This window comes from Orycteropus afer, unplaced genomic scaffold, assembly GCF_000298275.1.
Source record: "Orycteropus afer afer isolate SDZICR_OR568_19922 unplaced genomic scaffold, OryAfe1.0 scaffold00088, whole genome shotgun sequence".
Classification (NCBI taxonomy): domain Eukaryota; kingdom Metazoa; phylum Chordata; class Mammalia; order Tubulidentata; family Orycteropodidae; genus Orycteropus; species Orycteropus afer.
The window spans coordinates 210,094-232,027 of NW_006921675.1; the positions used below are offsets into that span (position 1 = coordinate 210,094).

At 36.1% G+C, this 21,934-nt stretch overlaps 1 protein-coding gene across 1 annotated transcript in view; it reads left to right on the forward strand.

Annotated features, from left to right (window-relative positions):
• SYNE2 (spectrin repeat containing nuclear envelope protein 2) overlaps positions 1-21,934 on the forward strand; it is a 285,164-nt gene that overhangs the window by 70,075 nt on the left and 193,155 nt on the right. The window contains exons 29-39 of the mRNA XM_042781144.1: positions 9,410-9,568; positions 10,221-10,382; positions 13,488-13,589; positions 14,703-14,903; positions 15,218-15,389; positions 15,945-16,057; positions 16,456-16,658; positions 17,111-17,230; positions 17,334-17,625; positions 19,933-20,084; positions 21,132-21,441. Of these exons, the coding sequence (XP_042637078.1) occupies positions 9,410-9,568; positions 10,221-10,382; positions 13,488-13,589; positions 14,703-14,903; positions 15,218-15,389; positions 15,945-16,057; positions 16,456-16,658; positions 17,111-17,230; positions 17,334-17,625; positions 19,933-20,084; positions 21,132-21,441 (1,986 nt within the window). The remainder of the gene's footprint in view (positions 1-9,409; positions 9,569-10,220; positions 10,383-13,487; positions 13,590-14,702; positions 14,904-15,217; positions 15,390-15,944; positions 16,058-16,455; positions 16,659-17,110; positions 17,231-17,333; positions 17,626-19,932; positions 20,085-21,131; positions 21,442-21,934) is intronic.

Here is a 21,934-nt window from a genome sequence, read left to right on the forward strand (position 1 = left end):
TCTTAACTCTTCTACCACCATTACTACCTACTGTATGATGGTTATAACAGGGCCCTGCCCTGTCCCCGACTGTGTTTGGCAGCCCCAAGTCCAGAGCCTTTGCAGAGAATCAGCCTCCCATTTTTATGAGGATTCTGAGGGAGGTTGTCCAACCTGGTAGAGAAGGGCATGAGGGTCTAAATGTGTTTCTTTTAGTATCATGAATCCATTCATCCTGTTTTTGGCTCATCGTGTTTACCTGCCTTCATGGGTACCTTCCTTTCTGAGATCCTGTGGCACCAATGGTCTTAGTTTTTTGACTTCTGCCATTAACTTGTCACTCCTCTCCTTTTAGGCAGAAGTTTCAGCTTTCTCTGGTTTGTTGGGTCAATTACCTCTCATCCTTCAGCCTTTCAGATTCCTAACTTCTCATCTGAAAGTATTCTCATTCATTGTTCTCTTTGCACTTAGGACTTTGTACTATTTTTACTCCTTTATTGTCATTATAGCAACATTTTGGGAAGGAGTAGAGACAAACATGTGTATTCAATCTGCCATATTAAGTAGGAGTTGAGATGGTGTTTTTTATTTGGCTTCAGTTTTTTATTTGTCATGACATAAAGACAAACAAAACAGTAAAGCATATAAAATAAAAACGAAAAGCCTTTTCCACTAGTTGTCTTACATCCATTACTACTGCGTTGTGTATCCACATACATACCAAACCAGTTGCTGTCGAGTCAATTCTAACTCATGGTGACCCAGTATTGGTTAGAGCGGATGTGTGCTCCACGGTGTTGTCAATGGCTTACTGTTTGGAATAGATCGCCAGGCCTTTCTTCTGAGGCACCTCGGGCAAGTCTTAAACCTCCAACCTTTTGGTTAAGCCCTGAGTGCATTAACAGTTTTCACCACACAGTGACTCACTCACACACACACACACAGCTTTGAACTCCATGTTACTCATTTAACATTATAAGTACTCCTATATATTTGGATATAAATGAAACAAAAGGATTTTGTATACTATTTTAAAGTATTCTATTAGAGACACTGTTTAATCTACAGTTTTTATGCAAGGGATAAATGTTTCCAAAAATGTTTCTAACATATTAAGAACACACTCAGTTCTGGTTATCTAATAGTAACAAGATCTGAAAGGTCTTAGGCATGATTATTGTTACCAGTCTGGTGACAGGGGCAACCTCCCTGAAATATACCACAGTCCGTTAATCTAAGGCTTCAGCAATTATAAAGTACATTCAATTTTTCTGATATAAAATATGAAAAAATACTTCATTGTTTGTAATATACTGTGAATTGTAAGACACATACAATATCAGAATTTTGTTTTTAAAAAAATGGATATACTAGAAGGTTACAAGTCAACAGTCCTTAGAGGATAACAACTAAACCAAACCTCTTAGTGTTAAAGACAATTTATTTTCTCCTTTTTAGTAAATAGTTTTAGACAGAAATCCAACTCTATAATCATATCATATAGAACGAGTATAGATTTAACTTAAAAATATGGAGACTGGCATACATATGTTGTTGTTGTTATGTGCCGTTGAGTCGGACCCGACTCATAGCGACCCCTCCTTGGGTTTCCAAGGCAGTATCACTACGGAAGTAGATTGCCCCATCTTCCTTCTGAGGAGTGGCTGGTGGGTTTGAACTGCCAGGCTTCTGGCATAGTGCCTTAGGTACTATGCTACCAGAACTCCCCGCATATATATAGTTGCTGATTTTTTGTTTTTGAACAAAAATAATTACTCATCCAATGTGTCTTCTTATTTCAACTATAATTTTAACTGCATAAATCAAAGAATGTAGGCTTTTAATAAATTAGATGTCTAGTATTCATATTCATATACCAAAAAAGAAAGAAAAAGACCAAACCAAACTCACTGCCATCGAGTCGATCCTGACTCATAGCAACCCCTCCTCGGGTTTCTAAGGCGGTGTCTCTATGGAAGTAGATTGCCCAGTCTTCCTTCTGAGGAGTGGTCTTGGGTTTGAACCACCAGCCTTCTTGTGGGCAGTCAAATGCCTTAGGCACTATGCCACCAGAACTCCCCATATTCATATATACATCATTTTTAATGACTATAATATTTAGGAAAAACATAGTTAACTTAAACTTGCCCCCTGAGAAGGATGTTATTATTATATTTTAAACTTCTTACTGTTTTAAGTAAGTCTGTACCCTGGAACATATTTCCAATAAATATGAGAGTAAAGTTTGTGTTAAAATAGACAGAACTCATAGAAATGAGTGAGAAAAACCCTGAGAACCTAATGAATATTTGAAGAAAGGAAATATATTTGGTAAAAAAAATATGAGACATAGTTCAACTCACTAGAATCAAAGGAAAGCAAAAACTACATGAGATACTGTGATGGTTACGTTTGTATGTCAACTTGGCTAGGCCTGGTTGAGTGGCTGGGCAGCTGGATGTAGTATTCCCCATGATGAGACTGGTAATCAACTCCATGGTGGAATCTACTGGGAGCAGCTGAGTAGCTGCCTTTGGATATGTGGTCTGCTTCCTGTATTTAAGGAGAAGCTTTGAGAATGGTCTTTAGCCTAAGGCATGCTTGGACCCTGCATGTAGCCATGTCATTGCTCAGAAGCCTGCTATGCTCTGCTGACCTTGGGACTTACAATGGACTTAAGTTAGTGGACTGCCATGTGGTTTGGTAACATTGGGACTGTGCCTTTTGATTTGTCAGCCTTGGGGCTTCTCAGGCTCAGCAGCTGTGTGAGTGAAGAAATGCCTCTAGCTCCAGTGGGCTGGGAGCAGGCTGGACCCCAAGGTTGAGGGCCTTTCACCCAGCCCCTAGCGCCCGGCACTTTGAACTTGGACTTAAAGCCTCCAAATTGTAAGAAGAAACTCCTGTTTGTTAAGGCCACGCCATTTGTGGTATATTTCTTGTCAGAGAGGCACTAGGTAACCAGAACAGATACCATTTTTGCCTTTTACATAATCAAAGCTTTTAGTAGTCAATGAACTTATCGCTAGTTACATTACTAATGGAGAGTAAACTGGTGTAAACTTTTGGAAAATAGTTTAGCTATATGATTCCAAGGAGTTGGAACATGTGGCTCAGCCTAAATATCTACAAGGTCCTTATCTTCTCCGGATTCAAATCTAAATATTGGGACCAATCTTATTATCCCTTGATTGGCTACATAGAATACGTTAGTTATTAAAGCAATGACTTGAGAGAGGCTCATGGAGGGTGACGACTACCCAGGGGCAGTCTCTAAGTTTGCGTCCCCCACTGGCCTCTGGTTTCACTGTAGAACCAGCAGGCTTCATGTGGACTTGGATATGGGCAGAGACCCCTCGTGCACCTCCCCTCTCACTGCTCTGTGACCTGGTTTCTTCAGGAAAAGTGAGAGGGGAAAGAGAAGATGGGCAAAATGGTCATCTCAAAGGATGTATAACTTACCCATTGAATAAAAAGGAAGGAACATGGGGCAGGAGAGGAACCAAACCGTGTGTCAAAACGTCCCTCTGTAGGGATCCTGTTCACTAGTAAACATGATTCAACTTAGGACTTAATATCTAGAGAGATTCACAACTTCTGTGAAAAGAAAAAAAGGAGGCAACAGATAGAAGTTAACTAACTTTCCCAGGATTGCTTGGATAATAAATTGCAGAATCATTTATTTAAAGCCAGGTCTCTCTAACCAAAAAGTCATGTTTCAATCACGATGTAATACTATTTTCCCTAACAGCATATTTGAAATATGTAAATGAAGAAGTAACAATTGGCTAACTTTGCTTTGTCTGTACCCCTTACTCAAACTATAGAACACATGCTCTCAATGGTCCTTTTTAAAATTAATAAAACGACAACTGTATTTACGTTTAAGAAATATATGAAAGTCCATGCTCTTTTTAAATTACAATTCTGTATCTAGTATGGTGTTTAGCATATGGATACTCTATAAATTTGCGGAAATAATAAATTGTATGGAAGATATAGCAGTTCTGTGTGCAGTGTTTAATTCTTTCATCATAAGTTTTTTTTAGCTGTCTGGAATAAGTAAATTTTCATACTGTTTTGTAAGTTTTCTCCTGATGTTAATAAACCCTTCATTGAATTTTGTGATGACCTGTGTACTGTCTTCAGAAACAGTCAGTTCCTATAGTATATTATACATCTTCATGATGCTTTGCACCAGTGGCTGAAATATGATATCACTGAGAACTTTTGTGCTTTAAAACCATAGAAACCTGGATGTTTATCTAGGATATGGTACCAAATTTCTACTCCCTTTAATAAAAGTACGAGTGAATAAGTAAAGCTAGAAGGCTGGAATATCAGGAGACTATTAAAGTTTGTGAAACGTCTGAGTGGACCTTGTTTCCTTTATTGTGCCCCAACCCATTCATTGCAGAACAAAACACAGTTCCTGTCTGTGTTTAAATGTATCCTTTCCTGTACCTTCTTTTCTCTTCACCTAGTTGTAGTCCTGCCAGTGTAACCACAAGATTCTTTACATTCAAAATCATTAGGATGTAAATATATATATATTTAATGCATGGATACATACACACATGTTTTTTTTCTCATTTAATTGATCAAACATGAACCAAGAGGAAGAAAACCTGAATTTGAATCCCATCTCTTCCAGTGTATCACTGAGCATCCAGTTATGAGACAGCAACCTCCAAAGGTGTTTTTTTTTTCTTTATTAAATATTTTCTTTCTTTTTCAGTTAAACTAATTATTTCGAGATAATTGTAGATTCACATGCAATTATAAGAAATAATATAGAGAGATCTTGTACTCTTTACCAGGCTTCCCCCAGTGGTAACAGCTTGCAAAAACTATAATATAATATCACAACCAGATATTGACTGGGACACAGAACATTTCCATCACCATAGAATTCTTGCTGCCTTTTCATACCTACTTCCATCCTGCACCCAACCCCCTCCTTAACCCTTGGCAACCACTGATCTGTTCTCTGTTTCTATAATTTTGTTATTTCAAGAACGTAACTGATCATTTTCCTTTTTTTTTCCCCACTCAGCATAATTCTCTGGAGATCCATCAAGTTGTTGCATATGCCAATGGTTCTTCTTTTTTTTTTTTTTCCTTAAATTTTAATTGCTGAGTAGGAGTCCATGATAGTTTGGTTCTCCAGTCTTGCTCTAACAGAAATACCACAAGTGGATAGGTTTAACAACCAGGGATTTATTCCATTACAGTTTAGGAGGCTGGAAGTCCAAATTCAAAGTGCCAGCTCTAGGGGATGGGTGAAGGTCGCTTGACTTTGGGCTTCAGCTCTGCCTCTTGCTCCTGGCCCACTGGAGCTGCAGGCATCTCTTAATGCAAGCAGCTCCTGGCTACTGAGGCTGACAAACCCAAGATCAACAAGTAAAATGGCACAGTCCCATGATTATCAAGCAACATGGCAGGCTACTAGTTCAAGTCCAGAAACAGTCCCAAGATTGACAGGCAATATGGCAGGCTACTGAATGAAGACTTGGCTAAATGCAGGATCCAGGCATGCAAAAAAGCAAGAGATCTTTCTCAAAGCTGCTGCTTATGTACTAGAAGCAGACCACATCCGTAAGACAGCTACTCACAGCAGATTCCAACGTGGAGTTAACAGTCTCAATTCAGGGAATAACTACATCCAGCTGCCCAGCCACTCAAAACCAGGCCTATTCAAGTTGACACACAACCTTAACCTACCACACATGGTATGGGTGTACTACAATTTGTTTACCTATTCATCCATCAAAGGCCATCTGCATGTTTCCAATTTTTTTTTACTATTATAAATAAGGATGCTGTAAGCATTCGTGTAAAAGTTTCTGCGTGAGTCTCTTTTCATTTCTCTGGGATAAACCCCCAGGAGTACAGTTGCAGGATTATATGTTAATTGCACATTTAGTTTTTAAAGAAACTTGAGGTGTTTTTCAGTGTGGCTGTGCCATTTTAAATTCCTGCCAGCTGTGTCTGAATTAAGGAGCTCTGGTAGTTCAGTGGTTAAAGCCTGGCTGCTAACCCAAAGGTCAGCAGTTTGAATATACCAGCTGCTCCAGGAAAGAAAATGTGGCAGCCTGCTTCTGTAATGATTTACAGCCTTGGAAACCCAATGGGACAGGTCCTTACAGGTCACATTCTGTCCTTACAGAGCCATTATGAGTCTGATGTATTAGAACTATTTACATTTAATGTAGTTACTGATATCATTATATTTTAGATCTTAACTCTGCCTTTTTATTTCCTTTTTAATCTCACTCTTCTTTCATTTTAGCTGTTTTCCTGCATATTACTTGAATAACTTTTAGGATCACATACTGATTTATATATACTGTTTTTTAAAAAAACATTTGTTTAATGTTAATTTGTATAAAACATTGGTTTAGCTTTTTCTGTAAATGCTGAGAGCTCTGGTGGCATAATGCCTAAAGCATTTGACTGCTAACCAGAATGCTGGTGGTTCAAACCCACCAGCCACTCCTCAGAGGGAAGGTTGGGCAATCTACTTCTGTGGTGATACTGCCTCGAAAAGCCAAGGAGGGGTCGCTATGAGTTGGGGTCGCTCGACGGCAGTGAGTTTGATCTTTTTGGTTAGGTTTTTCTGTAAATGCTGTAGGTATTACCATACATAGACATAATTTATCTAAGTGCACTGTTGTCATTTAATCACTTTGAGTGAAGTATAGAATTCTTACTTCTTTCATTTATAATGTAATTGTCTTCTAATTTTCCTCTGCGTACATTCAGAAGTGTACGGTACAGTGTTAAAATTTTTGCTTCACATATAATTCAGAAGACTCAAGGAATATAAAGCCTATTGTATTTTCCCATAATTTTGCTTATCATGTTCTTTCCTCCTTCTAAGATTTTATCTCTTATCATTTCCTTTCCTTTTGGAGAACTTCCTTTAGCCATTCTTTATGGTAAGTCTGCTGGTAACACTGTGTTTTTCTTCATCTGAGAATATCTTGATTTCACTTTCATTCTTAAAGTATATTTTTACTAGGTATAAGATTCTGGGTTGACAATGTCTTCTATTTAATACTTCAAAAATGTTGTGGTACTTCCTTCTGACCTTCATGATTTCTGGTAAGAAATCCACCGTTACTCAAATTGTTTATCCCCTATAAGTATGATACCATTTCTTTCTGACTGATTTTAAGAATTTTAGTCTTTTTGCAGAAGTTCGCCTGTGTCTTGTGTGGATTTCTTTGAGTTTATCCTGTTTGGGGTTTGCTCAACTTCTTGATAGATTTATGTCCTTGGCAAAACTTGAGTGCTTTTCAGCCATTATTTCCTTGAGTATTTTCTCAGCCCCACTTTCTCCTCTCCTCCTGAGACTTCAATACAGGAATGTTAGATTCTTTTTTATGGTCCCACAGTTTCTGTTCTCTTTTTTTTTTCTACCAGCCAATTGTTTTGTTTTTCACATTGGATATTTCTCATGTTTCATCTTCAAGTTCATGGATTCTTTTCCTTTCCTCTCCCTTCTACTGCTGAACCCACCCATTCAGTATTTTCTTTGGTTATTATTTCCTTTTGGTTCTTTATATTTTCTATTTCTTTGCTGAGGCTTTATTTTTCTTCTTCTTCTTCCTTAGTTTCAAGAGTGTTTATAATTGCTTCTTGAAACATTTTTATGATGGCTGCTTGAAAATATTTTGCAGGTAATTTTAACATCTTTGTCATCTTGGTGTTCTCATCTTTTTATTATCCTTTTATTCAGCTTGAGATCTGTGTGGTATTGGTAGGATGAGAGATTTTTCTTTTGAAACCTGGGCATCTTGGTTACTGAGTTATTGAATTTGGAACTTATTTAGCGCTTCTGTTTTAGCTGGCTTTCTGTGATACTACTCCATCAGGGGAATGCCTCAGGAGTGCTGCCTTATTGCTGCCAAGTGGGGGCAGAAGTGTAGCATGCCCATTTGGCCTCTGTTGGTGTCTAATGTGAGGACTCATTGTTACTGAGAAGGGTGAGAGTGTTGGATCCTTACTTAATGTCTACGGATTCCTGCCTCACTGCCTACTTACTGCTCCCTATGTGGCTTCTACTGCCACTACAGATAGACTAATTTGTTACTTCCCAGTGGAGTTATAAGTCTCAACTCTATTTGGTCTTCTCTGAGGTGGAGTTTCTTGTTATAGTCAGGTGATAAAAGTCTCGGTTCACCACTTAGCCCTTTTAGTACAGATAGGAGTTGTTTCACAACTTTTTCTGTGGTATTTACCCTAATGAACACTTATTTATTAAATGGTTTCTGTCTTGCTAGGCTACCTCTTTTCTCGTTCTTTGGCTAGACAGACATGTTTGTTGGGGCTTTTATTGGTTTGTCTCTGTTGTTGTTTCCAGAGTGCCACTTCTTTAGTGGCACCTAGTCTGAGATACTGAAAGCCAAAAGAAAACCCAAAGAACTCACCATTCTTAAGGAGCTGATAACCCTAGCCAGTTCCCTTCATCCCATCTTTCAAAGTATTGTTATGTGTTTTATATATAATGTCCAGTGTTTGTAGTTGCACTTTGCCTTTCGATGGAGAACAGTACATCAAATCCATATATCTGGGAATGGAAGTCTACCTAGGATATATATTGTTTAGAGTTTGATCATGAGTTATCTCTATTTTCAGATTTTACATAATCATTTTAAATATTTCTATGAAATTAGTAAATTGTATGAAATACTAAAATTATATTAGATAACACCCAAGTTTTATTTTGTAGTTTAAGGTCATTGATCCTTTGATGAAGTAGAGTTTTTCCTGCCGTGCTACAAATGTGTTGGATTTAGAATCATGTAAGATTAAAATGGGAGCTCTGGTAGCATAGTGCCTAAGGCATATGACTGCTAACCAGAAGGCTGGCAGTTCAAACCCACCAGCCACTCCTTGGAAGGAAGATGGGGCCATTTACTTCTGTAGTGATACTGCCTCGGAAACCCAAGTGGGGGTCGCTATGAGTTGGGTCGGACTCAACGGCATATAACAACAACAAGATTAAAATATAAGTCATCAAAGATTTTAGAGTTTTGACTGTTTTATTCAGATGAAAATACATGTTCTTAGACATTACAAACATAATTCTTGTTAGGGGAATCGAGAAACCGTTATTTTTTAATATCATTATATAGTGGCTTATTTTGGGTGCATGTTATTTCACATGGACTGGATACATAACTTTAGACCGTTATAAGTAGTTCATCATGCAGACTAGGAGGTTGTTGCATTTATGATTTACATTATTCCAGATGGTTATGATTCTCAAAACTTTTCATGGGGAAGTTAACCAGTAAAATCTACTTTAAAGAAGGAATTGTCCTTTGTTATGATGTTTTTAAACTGAATAACTAATAATAAACTTGTGGTTCTTATTAACTTCTCTCTTAGTGTAGCAAAAATTTGTTTTCTATACTCTCTACAGATTGAAATTGTCAAAGAAGAATTTAATGAACATTTAGAAGATGTGGACAAGATAAACCAGATCTGCAAAAATCTTCAATTCCACCTAAATAAAATGAGAATGTTTGAAGAACCCCCTTTTGAGAAAGAAGCTAATATTATTGTGGATAGATGGCTTGATGTATGTGTTAACATAACTGAATGGAAATTCTGTCCACTTTTTTTTAACAATGAAACTAATCTTTTGAGTGTGTAGCTTTATCTAATTTCAAAATTCAAAAATGCTTTTTGTAAAAGAATTCATGTAATATAATATTTATAACTTAATAAATAACTCCATAGTTAGGCACCACTATTATTTTCTAGTTATAGAAATAGAGACTCATTTTATTTAAAATAAATAGATGAATATATTACACACTTAGGCAGGATAGTGATACTTAACTATATATTTATCTAACACATTTTTGGTGAGTAGTGTATGATATTTCTCATGAATTACAAATTCATTGGAATCGATTCGACAGCACCTAACAACAACAACACATTAAGGATTTATCTGCAGTATACCTTCACCTTGACTTTAAAAAGCACATATTTATAACCTGTGTTTTAAAAATTTGGTATATAAGCTGCAGCAAATCATGTGAAAAAATTTATAGGAGAAAAGAGTGTAAGGTAGGCTAAAGACAAATTCTTTTGTTGGTATATAAAGCAAATTATTTACCTATACTTATAAACTGACAGTTTATTCTAAAATAGTGCTTGATTGAAACAGTGTTTTACATGCTTCTCATCCTAAATGTGTTATTTCTGTTTTTCAATTATGGTAGATAAATGAGAAGACAGAAGACTACTATGAAAATCTTGGTCGAGCTCTGGCTTTGTGGGATAAACTTTTTACCTTAAAAAATGTCATTGATGAATGGATTGCAAATGTCCTTCAGAAAGTGAAATTATATCCACTGACAGAAGAGGAACGAGAAAGGCTGAAGGTAATCTAAGATGAAATATATGCTTTTTCATACAAAGGTGACTTTTAATGTTGAGTTTGCTCTCTTGGTGCATGTAGACAAATCATGAGGAAATCTTTTATTTCTTTCATTAGCTGTTTAGTGAGACTTGAAACCTTTATCATTCCTTTTGTGAGATCTAGGAAGATGCTAGCAGGTATTCTTAACTTGGAATCTACAGACACCCAGGGAGTTCATAGATAAAATGACCTCAGATGGGAAAAAATTGTATCTTTATTTTCACAAATATCTAACTAAAATGTAGCATTGCTTATATTGTGAAAACATAGGTAACAAATAGTATGATGCACATTATATGTGACTTTGTTACCAAGAGAAAGCACAGCTATTTTGAATCCAGTTGTTGTAGCAATTACCCTTATCACCGCTTTCAAATTATAGTACTTACTAGGTTCAATGTAGGAGCTCTGGTAATGTAGTGCCTAAGGCATCTGACTGCCAACCAGAAGGCTGGTGGTTCAAACCCACTAGCCACTCCTCGGAAGGAAGGTTGGGCAATCTACTTCTATAGTGATACTGCCTCAGAAACCTAAGGAGGGGTTGCTATGAATTGGGTCTGACTCAGCAGCACATAACAACAGATTCAATGCTAGGTATTGTTATTTAAGGTAGTAATAGATAAATATAGATATTACTGTATCACAAATTGTCCTTTTCTGTAATTTGATAAATATAACTCATTTCAATAATTTTCATTTGTAATTCTACATAATGTATTTTTATTTTTAAAATATTATTCTGAGAAGGAGGTCCACAGGTTTCACCAGACTACTAAAAGAGTTCATGGCACAAAAGAGACCTCCTAACTGAAGCCCCATCAAAATGAAAAATTGTTTTGAGGAGATGTCAGCCTAGATAGGAGACATCTGCCAAGTTTTTCTTAAAGGGTCACATAATAGATATTTTAAGTTTGTGAGCCATACACTCTTTGCAGCTGTTCATTCCTACTGTTATTGAATGAAAGCTTTCATAGACAATACATAAATACATGAAAATAGCTGAGTTTAGAAAAACTTTGTTTATAAGAACAAGGTGCAGGCCCACAGACTTTAGTTTGCCAACTCTTGATGGAGACCACAATTATGGAAAACTTCATTCAAAGTTTGAAAATTATGTGCCTCAAAAAGATTAGAAAACACAAAATGGAATATTAGTATCATTATAGAGCTTAAAAATCTATTGTTTTTTTAAGTAAGAGGCACAGGTTTTGACATTTGGAAATAATCAAAGTTATGTCTTTTAACTCCAGGAAGGGTTCTGTTTGCTTTTTTTGTTACATGTTATTAGCCAAGCCAAGTCACTGTTTGGTAGGTTAAAAAACATGTAAGTCAAATTTTGGCAGTTACATGTGGTTCATTGCAATACAAAACCATACATATGTGTGTGCATGATGGCTTTATAGTATCTAGTACTGATGTTTCAAACGTCTTTTTTTTTTTTTTTTTGGTCTAATTTTTGCCATTTTATTCACATCGATATTTATGCATTTGGAAACAATTTTCAAAATTTTGGAGATTTATGAGTTTCCTTGGTATATAGTAATGGTTATAAAGTAAAACTATGATTTTCTAAGTATAAATGAATCAAGATTGAGAACCTCTTAAATTTGTTTGAAATCTATAAGTCCCTGGTTGCTATGGATGGTTTAAAGTCAGTACCACTAACTGAAAGGGGGGCAGTTCAGACTCCCCAGGAGGCACCTTGGAAGTAGCTGGTGATCTGTTTCTAAAAGGTCACAGCCTTAAAAACCCTACGGAGCTGTTCTTGTCTGCACATGTGGGGTCCCCAGGAGTTGGAACTGACTCAACAGCAGCTAACCACAACAGATTGTCTAAGAGCTTGAAGTTAAGGGTTATCAACTTTGAGCCTATGGGCCAAATTCTGCCAAATTGTGTGTGTGTTTGTTATGTGCCATCAAGTCAGACTTGACTCATAAAGACTCCTCCTTGGTTTCTGAGGCAGTATCACTATGGAAGTAGATTGCCCAACCTTCCTTCCGAGGAGTGGCTGGTGGGTTTGAACCACCAGCCTTCTGGTTAGCAGTCAAGTGTCTTAGGCACTACACTACCAGAGCAGTTTAACCAGTTGCCATCAAGTCACTTCCAATTCTTCACAACCCTCTCTTTGTCAGAGTAGAACTGTGGTCCATGGGGTCTACAGTGGCTGATTTTTTCACAAATAGATAACCAGAGGCCTCCAGGTAGACTTGAATGTCCAACCTTTAGATTAGCAGTTAAGCTCTGTTAACCTATTTGTACCACCCAGGGAATCCATGGCACAGTTTACATATCTACAGACATATGTGTTTACATACATACATATTTACATACATACATATCTATGAAATTTAGTGCTTTAAAGCGGGGCATGTATTCTCCTTTGATGTAGACCTCATCCCCCTCTATTGCTTGTTGAAAAAACAATCAAAACACAAAGAAATTAAAACGTAAGGTTTATTTTAGTGTTATTCTATATACATTTTGGGAGACTATTCTGTTTCTTAAAAAAAAAAAATGACTCCATGTAGGCTAATTACAATGACATTTTTAAAGAGAAGAGGGCATTGAAAAGAAAATCAACCATTGCCTAATTTTAGCATGATTAATTATCCCCATACACACGCAAATCAATTGACATCAAATAACTAGGTGGTCTTTGGCCTGGTGGCATTCATTTGCACATATCTTTGGTGGAGTCAAGAAGTTTTATAATAATGAAAGTTACCTCAATTATTCAGGTTATTGCTGAGGAAGCAAGGGAAATAACCTAAAGTTAAATATTTACATTAGATAAACTCTGAGCTAGTTTACATTAACAAACATTTTGTCAGAAAGGGGATTTGTGAAGACTTAATCACTGTCTTAAAGGTGGGATGCTTAACTTGGTTATAATATTTGCCTGACTGCTGGAGCTCATGGGTTTTTAACTCCTCGAATTCTGTCAAAGAGCAAGTGATGGGGGAAAATTTTAGACTCTCTCAATTTCTGTATATTAACAACAGCAACCATGGGTATGAGAAAATAAGAAAAGAAAATGATGTTTATTTTTAAAAATCATGTATTTTAGGAAGAGTTACAAGTCCAAGAACAAAAACTTACTGAATTTTTAGGAAGAGTGGCTGAAATACAATTTCTGCTTCAAACCAATGAAATACCCCTTGAATTGCAGGTAAGAAAATTTTTCTTTAATATTCCCACTTGAGGCTTCTTTATATCCTCTTAGTAATGTTCATAAACCCTAAATAGTAAATCTTAAACCTAAAATAAAATTAGCATCATTATTTAATTCACCTTTACTTGATTTGTATAGTTAAGTCCAACTAAGTTTTAAATATTTGGAATTATTTATTGTATTTGTTCCATTTTGAAAATGATTAATATCATAGTTTTGTGTCGTCTCATTCTTGTTTTACTCATTTTACAGGCTTCTTGTGTGGAGGGGACATGTTGCTTGTACTACCATATAAAAAGTAACAAGGGTTTCCTCAGGATGGTTTTGTCCTCTGGGCATAAGAAGGAGAATATGCCTTAAGTGACTTGTTTTAATTGCTAGATGGAAAAATGGGGGCATTGACCCAAGTTTCCTTTTATTTTATAAAGAAATTTATTATAATTTTATTTAGATCAAGATATATGGTGGTTGAATATGAACTCTGGAGTTAGACTTTCTGGGTGAGGTCCTGATTCTGACAACTACTAGTTTTTTATCTCGGGCAAGTTACTTAACCTTTTTAAACATCTACTTCCTAAGTTGCTTTGCCGAGGGAAGATGTGGCAATTTATGTCCATAAAGATCCATTGCCTTAGAAACCCAATGGGGGTAGCTGGCTATGAGTTGGAATTCCTTCCGTGGCAGTGGAATATATATATACATATATACATATATATATATATATATATATAAAGTTCTAACTGTAATACTGTACACATTACTGAACAATAAATGCTGGTCATCATTTTTTACATTTTAATATAATTTCAAATGAACCATGTAAGATAGTCCCTCAGTTGGCATGCTAGAGAAAACATGTTTTGGGAGGAAGGACTGAAATTAGTCTCCTTGAAAAGCATCAGAATGTTAATTTCAGTTTTTTTGTGTGTTATTCTTTTTCCTTTAAAGGCAACATTTGAATTGTTGTGTCAGTGATGCAGATCAAGGAAGAATTAGCAGTAGAGAAGAATTTATTTCTGTGCAAAATGAAGTCTCAATCTCTAGCAATCTAGTCCTTACATCTAGTTAAATAAAGTTTGTCATAATACTTCATGTATTTCATAATTTCAGATCATGGAGTCTTCGATTTTGAATAAATTAGAACATGTGAAAATGAGTTTAACAGGTGAATCCAACCACTGTGTACTCACTGGTAACACAGATGAGCTAAGAGAGGATCTGGACCAGGCCAAAACCCAGATTGGGCTGACTGAATCCCTCTTAAACGCCCTGTCTCCTTCTGACAGCCTGGAAATCTTTACGAAACTGGAGGTACCAGCTGCTTCTCTTGTGTGATTCAGATTTATTTTCACACTTACTTATCATGGTCTTCACCTCTTTCGGGTATAAAGACTAGAAAGTATGGGGGTGAGGGCGGGGACTCAGAAAAACAGTTCATACATATTTATCATTTTCACCTTTGAAATTATATTGCCTTATATATTTATCAGCAAAGAGAAAGCCAATCTACTCAACAGAAAATCGTCTCGATCTCTTTTTCGAAGACAATTGAGATATAATATGCTTAGTTTAAATCTGCCCGTTTTAAGATTTCTGGTTATTGTTTGTTGCTTGTTTTTATTTAGGAGATACAACACCAAATTCTACAACAAAAGCACAGTATGTTATTACTTGAGAATCAAATAGGCTGTTTGACTCCTGAACTCTCTGAATTAAAGAAGCAATATGAAAGTGTCAGTGATTTATTTAATACTAAAAAAAGTGTTTTGCAAGATCACTTTTCTAATTTATTGAGTGGTGAGTGTAATGATTCTTCTACTGTGTTTCTGGGAATCTTAAAGCATGACTATAGTACTGTGAATACAAAAGCCAACTTAAGCCTTACTTAGAGTTGGCTGCATAGAGCATATTTTAAAAAATAATATTCAGATAAATCTTTCTTGGGGACAGCTCATTGATCTATGACTGACATAAATAATATGTATTTCTTTCAAGTCCCAAATCTATTTCATGAAGGAAAGTCACCAAAGTCCTGGTGTTTGACCCATTCATTGTGGTCAGTGATTTGGGGAGTATGCCAGTGAGCAAGCAGGCTACCCAAATGTCTTGGGTGTCCTATAGGTTTAAAAGGAGGTTTGGTGTAGAAAATACACCATGATTATTATCTAGGCTCTACTACCTCTCAAAATTGAATTTCAGAGTATCGTAGTAACTTCTACATTGACTTGTACCCTGGGCAATGTGAAGGAGGTTTCAAAATCTGTCATTTTAAGAAGATGTATGAGGTCCTCCTTGAATGAATACAGTTTCCCCCCCCCCCCCCCCCTTTTTTTTTTAAATGTTTTCCTGCAGATCAGTGCAAGAACTTCAATGACTGGTTCAGCAACATTAAAATGAACCTTAAGGAGTGTTTTGATTCATCAGAAACCAAAAAGAGTATGGAACAAAAGCTACAAAAACTTTCTGTAAGTTTATATATGTATTTAAATTATAACAAAGCAAAGAATTATACTTAAATAGAAAGTATAATAATTACTTTGTTTTACTGATTTCCTTACAGAAGAGATAATATTTCGAAATAATCTAGTTTTTATCAAGAATTTTAGAACTCAGTGTATGGGGTAAGGGTGCAAGTGGCTTTGAATAAGCTCTGCTTTCACACCTCTTCTAAGATGCTGTTTACATATTCTCTCTTAATCATTTCCCATTGGATTTAGCCACATCTCCACCTTTTTTTTTTTTTTTTTTTTTTTAATTGAATGCTGTGCATGGCATGTCTGTGTACTGGTTTGGAAAATAGTCATGTGGTTGAAATACACCATACTTGCCAATAAAACATAATGGACTTTTTGTCTTTCTTAAGGATTTCTTGATGCTTGAAGGAAGAGACAGTAAAATTCAGCAGGTAGAATCTGTGCTGAGTCAGGTGAAGAAGCACCTGCCTAAAGCAAATGTTAAGGAGTTTAGTAGCTGGATTGAGAGTCAAGAAGTTGAATTAGAAAATTTGGAGTCCATGTGCCAAGCACAAGTAAAGGAGCTTGATGACTTCTTACAGCAGCTAGTGAGGTAGGAAATAACGATGGTGTGTAAAGCATTTATCTAACGATTTCTTCATACATACTGTGCTTGCATGCAGTGAATGCCGGGATACACAATACACACATTTTACAAATAAAAAATAGATACCTTTCAGTATGGTTTAGCTGTAGGAATATATAGAAGTTTGGAGTATTCTCATATTATCTAATATGCAAAAATTTTGTTTGTTTTCTATTGTTTGTGATACATTTTTGTGGTTCATTGATTTAGTGTTATATAATCCCACTGTAACGGAGGCCATTATTATTCAAGTTTTGATATTTTATAAGTTAAATTTTTTCTGAAGAATAACAAATATATATAATAGAGGTCCATATCAGCCTTCTCTTCAATGTTATCTTTATAAAGGAATTCCATGATGTTATACACTTTTTGCATTTTTTATTTATTTTTAATCTAACATGTATAATTTCTTTTAGGCTCCAGGATGACAACAGAAACCTGAGTAATTGGCTGAATAATCAGGAGGAGAAGTGGAAAGAAATGGAAGAATCAGGAGAGAAAACTGAGTTATTTTGCCAAGCATTAGATAGAAAGAGGTATATAGCTAATCTCGTATGAAATATGTTTCCTGGGAGTATAATTTTTTTCCATGGTGTAGTGGCTCCTAATAATCTTTTTATGATAATTTGGGATTTACAGGGAACAATTTGAATCTCTGGCTCAGTTGAAAAACTGTTTGAAGGACTATGGGCTGAGTGAAGAAGAAGAAATAATGGCTGAATCAACACATTTGATTGATAGATATCAGACAATACTGAGACAATTATGTGAAATTGAGGAAGAAGATAAGTTACCTTCTGCTGAGGACCAGAGCTTTAATGATCTTGCTCATGATGTAATTCATTGGATCACTGAGAGCAAAGAGTCCCTTATGGTTTTGAATTCATCTGAAGGCAAAATGCCACTTGAAGAACGAATCCAAAAAATAAAGGTAACTAAATTTCAAAGGTTGGCGTGAACTCTACTTTTGAAAAGATTTAGAGAAAAGCTGGAAAGATTTGTTACTTAATGGAAAATAGGATCACTGGAAAGGTTGAAGAAATTCAGATCACTCAGCTTAGAGAAGAATTGTGATAGGTCTAAAATTATTTTAATGCTTTTAAAAGAGACAAAGTATAGCCTCTCTCTTTGAGAGGGTAATACCCAGTTGTTCATCTTTAGTGATTGCAGAAGAATTGAAAAAAGGTGATTAAATTTGAATTGCAGCCTATGGGACTTATGTAGGATATAAAATTACCATATTTTTATGCAAATAACGCATGTATTAACATTTCTGTATACCTCCCAACCACCTGTATGTTATTGTCTTAAGTGTGCTGTACTGATGAATTTTACATGTTACTGACTTCAATTTTTTCCCCTGTCCAGTGGCTTTAATGTTAAATGTTAGGCCTGGTGACTATGCAGAGGTTTGGTTTGGTTTGGTTCCCATCAGTAGACCCTCCAGTTTCTTAAGCAGCCACTTCCCCAGTAGGATTCCTTCCCTGCTCTGCCAAGCACTTTCTCCAGTGCAGGAAATCACTTTTTTCTACCTCAGAAACAGCTCTAGCCTGGGTGACTGGCCCCAGCCCTGGAGGTGCATGGGTCTGTGCAGCCTAGGCCACTCAGGCAGGCAGGGCTGGTCCACTGCAGCCATCCATACACATTCTTTCTCACTATCTGGCTGGCTGTCCACTGCTCTTGTGCCATTAATATCCCATCCACATTGATGTTGCAGATGGGCATGAAAGCTGTGGGTGCAGAGAAGTTGTGCATCCCTCACTTAGACAAGGCAGGCCTGACTGGCCATCCAGGGACCCGACAAGGCCAGGGCAGCGCATGCCCATACATGCACTATCCTGCCACTTGGCTTCCCATGGGGCCAGCACCTCTAGACCTGGGCACACACAGGCAGGGGGTTCCCACCTACCACAGGACTAACCCATGCTTTGACTGTGGCAGCCCCATGTGCAGCCCTCTACCCAACTCTCCACCCATCTCCAGCATGACCTACTTAGGCACAGAGTGGGTACAAGAAAGTTCACCACTCTCGGGCCTGACCACAAACTGCCCCAGAACAAACACACAGTTTTAAATGGTTATTTTTCAATTACCAGGGAACTACCAAATTCAATCCATGACTTCTTGACCATGTTTTATATCTTTATTAAACAAATATGATCAAAAGTAACATTTCTAGACAATTGAATGAAGGTGAATGAGGCTGAAGTTTACTTCTGGAAATGACACAATGTGTATGGAGTGTGCATGAGTGCACATTATGCCAGAACTCTTTAACCTAACTTTGTAATTTTCAAGCATTATGTGTGTGTGTGTGTTAGTTATGTGGATACACTATTTGCAAAAAATATGGTATAGGTCAGTATAGCAGGTATATCAACAATGTTAAGGACAGGGATGGTGAAGACATTTTTTTCCAGAGTGGATATGTATGGATCATAAAGATAATTAGACACTGAGTGGATTGCTGAGGATTGTTGCATATTGAGCTCATGGAAGACTTAAATATCCCTGATCTCATTTTCTACCTAAGTGGAAATTAAGTAGACACTGCTACCTAAAAATATACATGAAGAAAGTACACATGCTTAAAAGGACCTCTAGGAAAATAAAAAGCACATTAAGCATTTAGAGGAAGAAAGGGTGAAGAATAGTGAGGGAGTGGTGAACTGGTAAGATTTATTGAAGTAATAGAAGTTATTCAAGATTTTGTCTATAATGTTTCAAGGCAAATCTTGAGTATTATTTCTAGGAAGAGAAGAACTTGATTGCTGGAGCAAAAGAGGGAAAGAGAAGAAAAGGGAAGGGGAATTAATGATGTTATGGTGGAGAGATGAGAGTTGACATGAGGCTGCCATTTCCTATGAGAAGCCATACTCTAATCTTGGCTGTAAAAATGTTTACATTTCATGTTGTTAACCTAATAACTCACCATTGTTAAATAATGGAGTGGATAGAAAGGAGGATTTTCCAGCATTTTATAGGAATATAGTTTACTTGTAGACAGTTGAAGATCAAAGGGAGATCAGGAATACCATCAGATTAAACTGAAACATATTTATTAAGGACCAACTTTGTATAACATGAAGGGAGATCCCTGTACGCTGGATATATGTAAACTGAGAGGTTAGTTTGGAAATATACTCGGCAATTAGAATCTATATGTAATGTTTACAAATAAAAAGATGTCTGTAATATCCCTAAGTATGAGATTATAAGAGTTTTTAAATTTATATAGGAAATCATTTTACTGAAGCCTGAAGGGGACGCTAAAATACAGACCATCATGAAGCAGGCTGAAAGCAGCAAGGCTCCTATGGTTCAGAAGACTCTTACTGATATCCGGAATCAGTGGGACAACACACTCCGTTTAGCCAACACCTATCTAAGGTAAAGGGCATGCCTTCACCAGCTTCATCATTTTTCATTGTGCAGTGAAGCCATAACAATTATGTTTTGTCTGCCTTCTGGCTTTAGATATAATATCTATTGGAGAGAACATAAACATTGTCAGGGACAGCCACGATGTCAGAGGTAGAAACTAAGAATGTTTTTCCAGACAAGCTATGAAATGACTCTGTCATGACTCTCTGACCGTGTTAAGTTTAGCTTATACAGCTCCATGGGGTTCTTAGGAACAAATTAACATCTTCTTATCATTGCATCTTCAGTACCCTGCTTCTACACCAAAACTCTTTTACCCTAAACAACTTCAGTACATCTGCATGGTATCTGTGTGGAAGAATTAATGCCTTTTAATATATTTACTAACAGATTCTTAAATGTCTAAAATGTTGACTGATTGAATTTACATTATTCTGTTGACAATTCTTAATTCATATCACATGTCTTAAATGATACATTTAATGTCTGGTGAAAATCTGACTTTTACATTTCTCCAGGGAGGTATTCAAAGCTAAATTTTTGCTATAGAAAACAAAGTATTGTGGAAATTGTAAGCAGTGTCACAAAACAAAATTTGTACAAACTGTTGAATGAAAAACAAATTTGTTTCATAAAATTTCACCCAAATCACAATAAAAAGTTAGGGAAAAACCACATAAACTTGTTAGTTGGTCAACATGCTGAGTGGTAGTTTATTTTACTTATATGAATGAACAAGTAAAACATAGGGTAATTCAGTAATTATATATAACAGGAACTGCTAAAGCTAGTTTGAAATTTAAATTATTATTTATTCTCAGGTCAAATTTTATGTAACAAAAACAATGATTTTTTTGTAATACTACAAGTAATTGCTTTCTTAATTTCTTAAAGTCAGTGCTATTTATAATAATACCAAAAGAGTTTCTGGGAATAAAATATACATTAATGGTTGAATGCTTTTTATTATAATGCATATTACATTATATATGCAATATGCCACTCCATTTGGTTAAATGTCATTTGACTTATGAAGTATTCTATTAAATTTAGCCATCAAGAAAAGCTTCTGATGGAAGGAGAGAAGTATTTGCAAAGTAAGGAAGATCTGAGGTTAATGCTCACAGAACTAAAGAAGAAACAGGAAGCGGGATTTGCTCTACAAAATGGTTTGCAGGAGAAGAAAGCTCAGTTAAAAATTTATAAAAAATTCCTCCAGAAAGCACAAGATTTGACATCATTGCTAAGGGAATTAAAATCTCAAGGAAATTACCTCTTGGAGTGCACTAAAAATCCCAACTTTAATGAAGATCCTTGGCTGGAAATAAAGCATCTACATGAGAGTCTTCTTCAACAACTACAGGTAAAGTGGACAAAATAAAAACATCAACGATTGTCATAATTATCTGTATAAATGGAGAAGATTTGTATGTGCAGCTTTCGTTTTTTGTTCTGTTTTTGACCAAAAGCTTTTTAAATTTAATTGATGACTTTTAGATTTATATGCTAACTCCTCAAGTTTGGAGGAATTAATCCAGTCGCTTCAGGTAGCAAACAAAGTGTTTTATTTGTTGATGGTGTTGTTTCTTCTCATTGGAGTTTCTTTTTCAGCTATAAGGAAGGTTGATACATTTTTAGGCATCTTTATGAAGGTGATAGTATGAAAGTTATTTATCTGTCCATCTTTCCATCCATCCATCCATATTTATTCCATCACAAAAGATTATGTTAGTTATTTTGTATATACCTTCTAATCAGTATCCTTCTTTGGGGGGGTCTTTCCACATGATCCACATTAAGAGTTAAGATGTAAAATGTCAGCTTTTCATGAGGGAGTATATTCTTTTTGAAAAACC